This window comes from Lepidochelys olivacea (genome assembly GCF_965140295.1).
Source record: "Lepidochelys olivacea isolate rLepOli2 genome assembly, chromosome: 1".
NCBI lineage: Eukaryota > Metazoa > Chordata > Testudines > Cheloniidae > Lepidochelys > Lepidochelys olivacea.
Window position 1 is genome coordinate 29499372 of NC_140411.1, and position 13025 is coordinate 29512396.

At 38.3% G+C, this 13025-nt stretch overlaps 1 protein-coding gene across 4 annotated transcripts in view; it reads left to right on the forward strand.

Moving 5' to 3' along the window:
- The window catches only part of PIWIL4 (piwi like RNA-mediated gene silencing 4), a 68028-nt gene that overhangs the window by 45311 nt on the left and 9692 nt on the right, over positions 1-13025 (forward strand). For 3 of the 4 annotated variants that reach the window (XM_084617775.1, XM_084617774.1, XM_084617776.1), the window contains exons 15-18: positions 2138-2241; positions 6451-6521; positions 11510-11663; positions 12036-12161. In XM_084617775.1, coding sequence (XP_084473901.1) covers positions 2138-2241; positions 6451-6521; positions 11510-11663; positions 12036-12161 — 455 coding nt within the window. The remainder of the gene's footprint in view (positions 1-2137; positions 2242-6450; positions 6522-11509; positions 11664-12035; positions 12162-13025) is intronic. The other variant, XM_084617777.1, reaches the window with a different exon arrangement.

Below are 13025 nucleotides of genomic sequence, written 5' to 3' on the forward strand. Positions count from 1 at the left end.
GTGCACCGCTGAATTGCTCTCCCAGCAGATATCAGTGTGATTGAAGTCTCCCATGAGAACCAGGGCCTGTGATCTAGTAACTTCTGTTAGTTGCTGGAAGAAAGCCTCGTCCAGTGGAACCCCATTTATCTGATCTAATTGGGACTGGGACCAGATTGGATAATCAAAAATTTGGATAATCCAGAGAATGGGCAAAGAGCTTTCTATCTGTTATTTTAAGATGCGGAGTTGCTTTACAGCTAGCTGACCACTCCCGGAAAAGCATTAAAACATACCCCCCCCACACACACACTTCTTATCTACTTGACAGAATATACAAACCCCTAGTTCTTGCAGATATGGTATGTTCATTTATTAACAGGAAAACCAATGTGAGTTTTAAACAAGTACAGGTATCGATCATTTTTACACTCTTTCCTCTTTAACCCTGAACATTATAGGGACTTGTCTACAACAGTGTTTCTCAAACTTTTTGTTGCAGTTGCTCAGGGCTCAACACCACATGGAGGTTCGGTTAAACTGAGTTCTTCTGTATTTCTTAAAATATTCAGAACACTGCTTTATTTCATATATATTTTATCAATCTAATGATTAATGGGAAACAGGTAATTCTGTTTCATCTTTAATCTTTAGCACTCACTTTAACAAGAAAATTTACTTCATTCATTGATTTTCTTTGTCATTATAAAAACAGCTTGACAGCATGCTGAAATTCAGTTGCCAGAACTAAGTGGAGGAAATGGACTACTTTATTTAATTTAGTATGATCTTTCATCATGAGACACCTATGCTCCTTTTGAAATTCTTCCATTTAGCCTGATTTCCCTTCATAAAAGGTGTCAAGATTCTTTACTGAATGAGCCGGGCTTAACTTTTAGTGCTAGACTATATCCTTACAATGAGTGTTCTTTTATCATAAACCAGAGAACTCTGCTCATTCTTTATGCCTCTCTGCTATCACTCTCCTTCCCGTCTATGGCTTATTTAGTAAGATATAAAAATGTTAACTATGTACCAAATTTTTCCCTGAGTTACTCCCGTGCAGTTATACTTTTTCAACCCCACTAAAACTCCATGTCTGTTGTGCTCTATATGTGAATTTTGCCCTGTATCTCTACTTCTTATGTTGTACGAGAGTCTGAGCCTTGCAATGAGGTCTTGCTGTAATGAGAAATAACTGTAAAAATAGGTACTTTAAATCCAAGTATCTACAGTACCTTTGCAGTCCTTGTATTTGAATTCTCTTGTAATTTAATTAGGTGAGATAGGCATCAGACCACAAACATTTTGTGGGGTTGAGAAGGGGATTTCCATCCCTCTTTAGAATGAAACATTCTTCACTTTCATAGTTTGCATAGGTAGAAAAAAGTTAAGTAACACAATCTTATTTTCATAACACAAAGTTAAATTTCACCAGTAGTACTGTGTGAAATATTTGCTCCCACCTATTACAGAGAGCCTGAGTCCCATCTACAGATGTCCTAAATTGTGGTTATTTCTGACACTTGAATTTTATTCAAAAGTTTTGATTCAATTATTCCAAGTTGATCGTGTCTTTTAGCAATCTGTTCCTTCTCAGAATCACCTTAAGTCTTACCACTTTTTTTTCCCAAGTGGAAAGCACACTATGACCTGGCCTTCAATAATAAATACGCATAGCAGCATACATAAAATATTTTTTTAATTCTTTAACAGTTTTTCCCCAGTGAGCAAAAAAGAGAAAGAAAGAATCATGTTTTACAGACTCTAGTCATGTTGATGCTCATTGGAATATCATTGTGATGGCATGGTAAAATGATCTATATAGAATGTGGGCAAGAGGACCTTACAGAATTAGCAAATCCTGTCTGAAGTGATCCCTTAGCATTGGTGTGAATGTGCTTCATCTAAACAGAGTTTAAAATGTCTTTATTTAACAAAATTAAACTTGAGGATTTGTGGGTTTTATTGAAAATAGCATAGTCTCATCTGACAATACTCTAGCTTTGCTCTGTTGTGTGGCTCTATGCCATATGTATTTTAACTGTTTCAAAAAGTGATTTGGTAAAGCTTTGAAAATCAGTATATTTGACGTACTGTATATAATTGGTAATTCATTGCATCACCAAATTATTCTCAATTTAAATTTATTTCACAGCTAAAATCACTCATGGTGATAGGTATTGATGTCAATAAAGATGCCCTTAACAAGGGAAGCTCAATAGTTGGATTTGTGGCTAGCACTAATTCAAAAATTACAAGGTAAGCCTTTTATACTATTACTACTCCTAAGGATCCTATAATTATGCCTACCTATCTCAGAAAGGTGTCTGGGGGCTTACTTTCTATTTTGAGTTCTTTGGACAGAAGGTACTATCACTGGCTGGAAGAAAACATAAAATTATTATTGATTAAAGTTTTCAGGTGACAGATAAGAGAAATGGTAAATAATGAGGTCAGGTCTCTGATACATAGCGATCTGGATCACTTGGTAAGCAGGGCACAATCAATGTATGGCTTTTAATATAGTAAGGTCAATACAGTAAAGCCAAATGTAAGGTCGTATATCTAGTAACAAAGAACATAGACCATACTTATAAGATGTAAGTCTGTATCTTGGGAAGCAGTGTCTGAAAAAGATTTGGGGATTATGGTGTATAATCAGCTGAACATGAGCTTTCCCAGTGTGACACTGTGGCCAAAACGATTAATGCAATCCTTGAGTGTATAAATGAGAATATTGACTAGCAGGGAGGCTATATTACCTCTGTATTTGTCACTGGTGTGACTGCTACTAGAATACTGTTTCCAGTTCTGGTGTCCACAGTTGAAGAAGGATGTTGAAAAATTGGAGAGGGTTTAAAGAAGAGTCACAGAGATGATTAGTGGATTGCAAGACATGCCTCATAGTGAGATACTTCAGAAGCCATCTGTTTAGCTTCTCAAAGAGAGGGAGTTAAGGAGTGACTTGACCGTAATCAGTAAGTACTTTGTGGGGAACAGAAATTTGATTGGTGAAGGCTCTTCGAATTAGCAGACAAAGGTATAAAACAGTTTCGTAGCTGGAAGTTGAAGCTAGACAAATTCAGAATTTTAATAGTAAGGGTAATTAGCCACTGAAACAACTTACCAAGTGTTGTTGTAGATTCTCCATCACTGGAGATTTTAAAATAAACACTGGATGCTTTTCTAAAAGATGTGCTTTAGTTCAATCACAACTATTGGATATGAAGCAGAAATTAATTCAGGGAAGTTCTGTGGTCTGTGTTATGCAGGAGATCAGACTAGATCACAGTGGTCTCTTCTGGCCTTAAAAATCTCTGTATCGAAGTGTAAGACTTTGGCTTCTTTACTTGAGTTGGTGCGCTCTATCTCCAGAGCGGAGAGGGGACACCAGTACCTAGTGGACAATGTGCTGTTCAACAGTGGTGACTGATAAGAGCAGTGGTAATAGAAGTACATTGGAAAAGGTCTACAGTGGCCTGCATGCTGCCAAAAAAACCCAGCAGGTGCTCATTCATTGAAACATAAAGTCATCTATTGTCTTGATTTTCTACACACTACACTGGAGTAGCTCTACTAAAGTCAGTGGAGTTAAATAGTGGTAAAATTGGAGTAATGGGAGGGGGAATCAGGCCTATGATAGTCAGGATTCAATGAGGAGCACAGGAATCTTTGAATTGTTGTATTACTGCATACTGCATCACCACTCACACCATCTCAGGTGTTCCACTCTATTTAGAACTAGATTTTTCTTATGTAGATAACTAGAATTCCAATTTACAAACACAGGGTGGAAGGAGGATGTTTTGTTTAACTGTTGGAAAGCATTTTATTGTATACAAAATCATTCTAACTTTTCACCTACTACATTGCAAAAGATAACCAGATAATTGACAAAGTGAGATGCATAATTTACAAAACTACAAGGCTGTTCCCATTTTGTGTATGCTAGAAATTCATCCACTAGCAGAATGGTGTCATTATCATTCATTCACTTCTGTACATATATACATACTTAATATCCTACTTCATACTGAGTCCGACTTAGTAATTCATCACTATCATTTCAAGCCAGTATGGTTTAAATATAATTTATTTTAAAAGTCAATAATTTTGTGTTTTTCTTTGTAATCCCTTAAGTACACCAAAGAAAACGAGAGTTTAAAACAAATGTGAAATAACTTCAAATGACTTTTAAATCCACAAAGACTGTAGAAGTCTTAAAAATGGCCATTTAGACATGAGCCTGTGCCTATCAGCCATAAATGTTTTACCATCAACTTCAGCAACAGCAAGTTTATGCCCTTATTCCATCCATCACTCAAACAGTTCCTAAGTATTGCAGAATATATGATATATGATATATGATATTTAAGATCATCTGTTATGAGCCATTTGAGGTGTCTTCCACGTTAAAGACAATATCACACCCATGGTCACTAGGCATCACTTCCAGTTGATACTGATAGTAGTTGTATATGTGGATCAAGAGTACCATGTGGGTCTTTAATGTTTATTGATAAATATTAAGGAAGGCAGTGTTTAATGTTGTGAGCAAGGGGACTGGGAGTTGGGACTCTTGGGTTCTACTCCCACATTGGATGTGCTCACTGGCGCTGGCTTTCTCCTTTCTCTGGGTGCTCAACCCCTGCTCAGTCCCAGGCCCCACCTCCACTTCACCCCTCCACCCAAGCTTCTGCCCCACCTCTGCCTGCCACTGCTTTGCCCCAGGCCTGGCCCCCACTCCACCCTTTCCCCCAAAGCCCCACCTCTTCCCTCCCCCGCTCCACCCCCCATCCCGCCTCTTCCCACCCAGTTCCACCCCCTGCCCCGAGCGCATCCCAGCTCTGCTCCTTCCATTCTCTCTCCCAGCACCTCTTGCACACCCACACAGCTGATTGATCCAGGTGGGAGGCACTGGGAGGGAGGGGGGTACTGGCTGCTGGTGGGTGCTAAGCACCCACTAATTATTTTTTCCCTGAGTGCTCTAGGGCTGGAGCACCCATAGAGTCGCTGCCTATGAATGTGTTGGTTTTTGGATAGGATGTAAAATTCAACCGCGTGTATTATTGAAAGACAAGGGAATTTTTTGGAAGAATATGGGTGTTAACTCAGGTGTCTTTGCTAAATTAGGTAATTACATCCTGCCTACTAAATTGGATATAGTGTTCTTTTCACTTTCTCTCTTAGTATTAAACAGCTGCCTTTTTTTGCCCCAAAGATAGATTAAGTGACTCCTATATATGACTTGTATAGTAGTTTATGGGGTGCTTTAGGATAAAAGGTGCTATATACATATAAAATAATGTTTATATTATTATTTATATAGAACATTTTGGAGTTTGGACCTGGTATAATGATAGTGGATTGATTGCAAATCCTTAATTCATACAGTGTCAGGGCAAGTGTTTGTTAATACAATATTCGGTCTGTAGACTCTTCAGAAGATAGAATGGTGACAATTTAATTTTGTTGTTGTGATATAAATTCAATGTTAGAAAAAGAAATTTCTTTGCATTCAGAGGTCTGTATGAAGTTAAATATTGTGGTGGTTTACGTGTTTGGGGGTATATTCAGCAACCAACACAAACTTAATTTTTTCAAAGTAAAGCTATTTTTTTACAGTAATCCAGTAAGGGTGTATTTTTAAACCATTGAAACCACACAGCTTTATTTATGAAGAACTCTAGAATTAAACAAACATTGTAACCAAGTCAGCTATTTTATTAATGCATGATAGTGTCTTCACAATTCTGAACCTGGAAAGACTTGTTGGCAGCCCTGATGGGCTGCATTATAAGCTGTCATGATGTGGTCGGTCAACTTCTCAGTGCTGAATGGATGTTAATGTTCCCTCTATATATGTTCAGTCCAGTTCTTTGGTGTACCCCACCCTCTGCATGTAGTAGTAGTAATAATAATAATAATAATTAATAATTAGCATTTACATAGAACCTTCCATCTGAGAATCTGGAATTGCCTCACAAATATAGTGTAGTCATCTTACAACACCCCAGTAAGAGATGTAAGCATTTTACAGAGAAGGAAAGAAGGACAAGAGGTTGAATCTCAAGTTTCAAAAGTGGCCTCTAACTTCAGATTCCTCAGTGTTTTGGGTGGCCAACTTTAGACACTAAGTAGCTAATTTTCAGAGCTTTTGAACACCTTAATCTGCCAATGGAGTCAGTGTGAGCTAACTAGACATCGAGTTTGAAAAATGTAGCTCATAAATCCAGGGGAATAAGGCAGGTCTGACCTGTTCTACTGCATTGCTCAGGATCTGGATTTCATATCCACCTCAAGCTATCCTACTTTGAAGAGTCCTCCCTTTATTGGTAGTTTCAGGTGATGGCTGTATGATTTATGAGAAGCGTAGCCAATAGTAAAGGAAACGTGGAGTGAAAGTAATGCAGAACTCAGAAGAACACAATTGTAATGGTTGCCTAGTAACTTACTACTTATTTTTAGGTGGTTCTCTCGCTGCGTCCTTCGGAATACAGGGACTGATATCGCAGATTGTTTAAAAGTCTGCATGAAAGGTATAATGTCATGTACCTTTTAAAGTTAGAACAATACAGTTTATAGGTTGATTATTGGCTATGTCTCAATGTATTGTTTGCATTACATTCTAATCTCCTGTGTAAATGAATTTCACAATGCATCAGAAACTGTAGTATTATAGAAACTCTTATTACAGAAATTAGCTACCTAGACTAGTTTTAAAACCAAATGCACAACATCATTACACCAATTACTCTGTATTTTGTAAATTATTATATTCTTTCATTGGTTCTTTTGATAATAAGTTAGGGCTTTAACTTGTAAATCCTTAGTCACAGGAATATTCCTTATTCACTATACGGAGTACTACTCCCATGTTCTCACTTTGTAAGCTCCTTGGGGCAGGAACCTTTACTTATTACGTATTTGTAAAGAGTAAGGCTCACAAGGTATGCTATATAAATATATAATCAAAATTACATGGTAATATATAGTAAGAGACCTTGAAAATTTCACTCATCCAGCGTGAGTAGGACTCTTTTCTGCTTCTTCAGCATCTGTAGAATCCAAGCTCTACCAAAAAAACAAACCACCTCAACCCCATTTCTAGCTCTTGTGGTTGTGAAGAAAACCTCCCAAGAACCAAGTGTGGTCTTCCTAAGGCTTACGTCTATACTACACACCACTTTCAGCAGCATGCAGGGTATGTGTAGCTTCACGCTGCAGTATGTGTCAACTCAGTAAAATGCTCTGGCAGTTTCGAAAGGCTTCAGTAGCTTCCCCACCAGAGTCTTTTCCTGCAGCAGGGAAAGACTTAGGCACTGGGACAGTACGTGGCTAAAAATAGCAGTATAGACAGGGAGGCGTGTTTTGGGCAAGCAGAGCCATGTAGGGTATGTACTTGGTTACATAGCGCACCCCCAACCTGCCCCTTCAGATGTATGTTTACTTGCCTAAGCCATGTCTCACCATCAACACTGCTGTTTATATCTGTGCTGGGAGGCGAGCTATGTACACTACACACTGTCAAAAGAAGCCTGCAGTGTAGATTTAGTATAAGTCTTCAGAGAGATGATTCCAATGTTGCTATCACTTTAAGAGGGGCAGATGATGAGCCTGCCTGTCACCAGTGCTAAGGCTGCCAGAGTCTAGCCATCACTTTTAGGAGTAGTGGGCCTGGTGGGGAAGAGGCCACTTATATCCTGATCCAAAGTGCATTAACATCAGTGGGAATGTTTCCATTTATTGTGGTAGGCTTTGGCCCATAATTTGCCTAATACAAGAACTGTAGTGCAATCTATTTATCATGAAAGTTGAACTTACAAATGTAGAATTATGTACAAAAAAAAGTTTTATTTTTGAATGCCATGTAAAACTTCAGAGCCTACAAGTCCACCCAGTCCTAATTCTTGTTCAGCCAATCACTCAGATAAACAAGTTTGTTTACATTTGTAGGAGATAATGCTGCCTGCTTCTTGTTTACAGTGTTACCTGAAAGTTAGAACAGGCATTCGCATTGCACTGTTGTAGCCGATGTCGCAAGATATTTACATGCTAGATGCGCTAAAGATTCCTATGTCCCTTCATGTTTCAACCACAATTCCAGAGGACATGAATCCATGCTGATGATGACTGGTTCTGCTTGATAACGATCCAGAACAGTGCGTACGGATGCATGTTCATTTTCATCGTCTGAGTCAGATGCCACCAACAGAAAATTGATTTTCTTTTTTGGTGGTTCATGTTCTGTAGTTTCCACATGGGAATGCTGCTCTTTTAAGACTTCTTAAAGCATGTTCCACACTTCATCCCTCTCAGATTTTGGATGGCACTTCAGATTCTTAAACCTTGGGTTGAGTGCTGTAGCTATCTTTAGAAATCTCACATTGGTACCTTCTTTGCATTTTGTCAAAGCAGTGAAAGTGTTCTTAAAATGAACAACATGTGCTGGGTCATCATCTGAGACTGCTATAACATGAAATTTATGGCAGAATCTGGGTAAAACCACAGAGCAGGAGACATACAATTCTAGGGTGACCAGATAGCAAGTGTGAAAAATTGGGACGGGGGTGGGAGGGTAATAGGTGCCTATATATGAAAAAGCCCCAAATATCGGGACAGTCCCTATAAAATCAAAAGGAGTACTTGTGGCACCTTAGAGACTAACCAATTTATTTGAGCATAAGCTTTCGTGAGCTATAGCTCAAATAAATTGGTTAGTCTCTAAAGGTGCCACAAGTACTCCTTTTCTTTTTACGAATACAGACTAACACGGCTGCTACTTTGAAACCTATAAAATCAGGGCATCTGGTCTCCCTATACAATTCTCACCCAAGGAGTTCAGTCACAAATTTAATTAGCAAATTTTTTTAACAAGCTGTCAAGGTTCCCCCCCCACACTCTGAACTCTAGGGTACAGATGTGGGGACCTGCATGAAAAACCTCCTAAGCTTATCTTTACCAGCTTAGGTCAAAACTTCCCCAAGGTACAAAATACTCCACCCGTCGTCCTTGGATTGGCCGCTACCACCACCAAACTAATACTGGTTACTGGGGAAGAGCTGTTTGGACGCGTCTTTCCCCCCAAAATACTTCCCAAAACCTTGCACCCCACTTCCTGGACAAGGTTTGGTAAAAAGCCTCACCAATTTGCCTAGGTGACTACAGACCCAGACCCTTGGATCTTAAGAACAATGAACAATCCTCCCAACACTTGCACCCCCCTTTCCTGGGAAATGTTGGATAAAAAGCCTCACCAATTTGCATAGGTGACCACAGACCCAAACCCTTGGATCTGAGAACAATGAAAAAGCATTCAGTTTTCTTACAAGAAGACTTTTAATAAAAATAGAAGTAAAGAAATCCCCCCTGTAAAATCAGGATGGTAGATATCTTACAGGGTAATTAGATTCAAAAACATAGAGAACCCCTCTAGGCAAAACCTTAAGTTACAAAAAAGATACACAGACAGAAATAGTTATTCTATTCAGCACAATTCTTTTCTCAGCCATTTAAAGAAATCATAATCTAACACATACCTAGCTAGATTACTTACTAAAAGTTCTAAGACTCCATTCCTGGTCTATCCCCTGCAGAAACCAGCATACAGACAGACACACAGACCCTTTGTTTCTCTCCCTCCTCCCAGCTTTTGAAAGTATCTTGTCTCCTCATTGGTCATTTTGGTCAGGTGCCAGCGAGGTTACCTTTAGCTTCTTAACCCTTTACAGGTGAGAGGAGCTTTCCCCTGGCCAGGAGGGATTTCAAAGGGGTTTACCCTTCCGTTTATGTTTATGACACAAGCGTCATCAGCATGGAAGCATGTCCTCTGGAATGGTGGTTGAAGCACGAAGGGGCATACAAATGTTTAGCATATCTGGCATGTAAATACCTTGCAGTGCCAGCTACAAAAGTGCCGTGCGATCACCTGTTCTCACTTTCAAGTGACATTGTAAATAAGAAGCGAGGGAGACAGCATTGTCTCCCATAAACGTAAACAAACTTTTCTGGGCGATCAGCTGAATAAGAAGTAGGACTGAGTGGACTTGTAGGCTCTAAAGTTTTACATTGTTTAGTTTTTGAGTGCAGTTAAATAACAAAAAAAAATCTTCATTTGTAAGTTGCACTTTCACGATAAAAAGATTGCACTACCGTACTTGCTTAGCACCCACATTTTTTCCCCCCAAGCACTCATGGAATCGGCACCTGTGCTTTTGTTTATCTTGTTTACAGTGCAAATGTTTTTAATAAAAAATAATATAAAGTGAGCACTGTACACTTTGTATTCTGTGTTGTAATTGAAATCAATATATTTGAAAATGTAGAAAAACATCCAAAATATTGAATACATTTCAATTGGTATTCTATTGTTTAACAGTGCAATTAAAACTGGGATTAATCGCAATTCATTTTTTGTGTTAATCGCGTAGTTAACTGCGATTAATCAACAGCCCTAATTATAAATTGTGCTCAGCTTTAAATAGATCTAAGGTGGATGTGTGTTTGTAGTGTATGTTTATTATATGCTTTGGCAAAATACCTTGTTCGCCTCAGTAGGCTCAGTCCTTTTTAGCCTTGGAGACTCAGGTTTGGGGCAAGGCGAATCCTTATAGGTGGCACAAGGTCCTGCTACTCCTCTCCTCAGTCAGTCCCTTGTGCTTGTTTTCCTTCCCTTCTGGGGAGCGAGTGCAGCCTCCCTACTGGGAGGTCTGGTGTCTTGCTGCAAACAGCCTACTGGCAACTTCCCTGCTCCCCTCACTCTCCCCCTCCTACCACCCAGGGGAGGGTTTTAAAAGGTCCCAAGTAGTTGGAATCAGCTGAACCTAATTGGTTCCCTAGTAACCCCTTTTCCAGCTGAACCTTATTGCCCCATGGTTCTCTCTCCTCAGTGGATAGGGAGGGGCCTTTTAAAACCCTGGGACTAATTACTACCCCACTTTTGTAGTTGTTTGTCCTGGGTTTACCACAATGCACAGAAATATATAGTGTTCTGCATTAGGTAGTCTGTATTTACAGAATGTTAAATATAAGCATGTGCAGTTTTCTTTGGTACTTGGAATTGATTAAAAACTGTGCTTAGCTTTTTGTAAATCATGAACATTTGGTGGAGCCAACTGTATATAAAATACAGGAAATCACAATAAAAAGATACAATCGATTTATTTGAGTCATTAACACCAGGAATTAATTTGTACTACAAGTTTCATAAAATAATATGTTGTATATTAATGCATTAAAAACATTCAAGTGAAACAAAAATGCATCAGAGAACTTGCTGTTACTATTAATAGCACATACAGTACAGTACGCATTTTAGCAGAGAGGGAAATTTATTACCTCTAGTGCCAGGGCTAGATCATATAACATTTTATCTCCAGTACTATTTTTATGACACTATATTCTATGAAAATCAAAACAGAATGATTGCATATTGTTACAAAAGAAAACAAGAATATTAATATTAAATTAGGTTGCAAAGAAATAAACCCTGATCACTCTCTCCTTACTGATGCGGTATGTACTATAGGAGCCATCAGCAAGTGGCACAAGTATAATTGTGAATTGCCTGCGCGCATCATAGTATACCGTGATGGTGTTGCAGATGGCCAGCTGAAGATGGTTGTGGATTATGAGGTCCCACAACTACTTAGTGTCCTCACAGAATTAACTACTAATTACAGGTAACTAGAATTTCTTCCCCGCCCGCCCCGTTCCATGTTGGAGAAATCAAAGCAAGTTCAATGCACTTATATCTATTATGTAATGTCCTATAGAAATATATATGAAAACATAAAATTCTGGTTGACATTGCTGATTTCCAAAGAGACTGAGGACTTACAGACACTATCGTGTAACTTGGTGTGTTCTTTCAGCTCTCAAACATAACCCATTGTTTAGATGCCCTATAAAAGACAAGTAGAACATTCTGAATGAGATATGGCAACATAATTCAAGCCATCTGCCTGTTTCTATTCTTAGTCCTTTTATAACTAGGAAAGAGGTAATATGAAATCATTTATTATAGCTACTTTATATTTGTCCTTTATTTCAAGTCCCAAAGTGTCAGTGATTGTGGTCAGGAAGAAATGCATTCCTCGATTCTTTGCAGAGGCAAACAGAAGCCTGCAAAACCCACCTGTTGGCACTATTGTTGACACAGAGGCTACTCGTCCTGAATGGCAAGTATACTTGCGTCAAACCGATAGAACCTGCTGTCTCCTTCACAGAGTATAATTTGAATATCAGATTAAGGGAGCATAATGTTATTAAGCAGGAGTGTTCTAAAACTTCAGGTTAGAAAGGCACCCTGAAATTTGTTCAGCTCTCCTAATTCAACAAGCATACAGTATAATTTGTTTGAAGGAGTAAATATATCTGTTTTCAGATATGCTTGTAGAATTTCTTCAGTGAACACAATTCATTTTACATTTAATCCCTGTACAAAAATTCTGATTTTGAAACACCTATTAAAAGTGAAATATACAGTGTTCTGCACTGAATGACACTAACCAAATTGAAAAAGTACATAAATCTGCATTAATTTTTAAAAATGACAGTTATAGTATACAAAATGTATGTACCAATATAATCCATTCATCTTTACATTATATTTTAAAAGATAAATCCACAAAAAACAAAAAAACCCAGAGAAAATACAACTTTAGGATTCTCATGTGGGTCTGATTTGCTCGTGCATTACTCCAGATTTATGTTGGTATAAATCCATTGATTTCACTGGCATGAAGCTAGAGTAATGCATGGGCAAATCAGACCCATATCAGAATTCTAAAGTTATATTTTCTCTGTTATACTGGTTATAGGTATTAATATTAATGTAACTAGCCAAAGAAGATACATTAATAGACATTGATACAGAGATGACAAACTCAGAAACCTAACAAGGAAAAAGGTCTGCATTTTAATGTCCTTTTCAAACCCAAACATAACATTTCAGCCAAGATTTTAAGCTGGGCCTTGTCTACACTACAGAGTTTTGTCAACAAAAGTTATGTCGACACTCAAAGTGCTATAATAAAAATTGG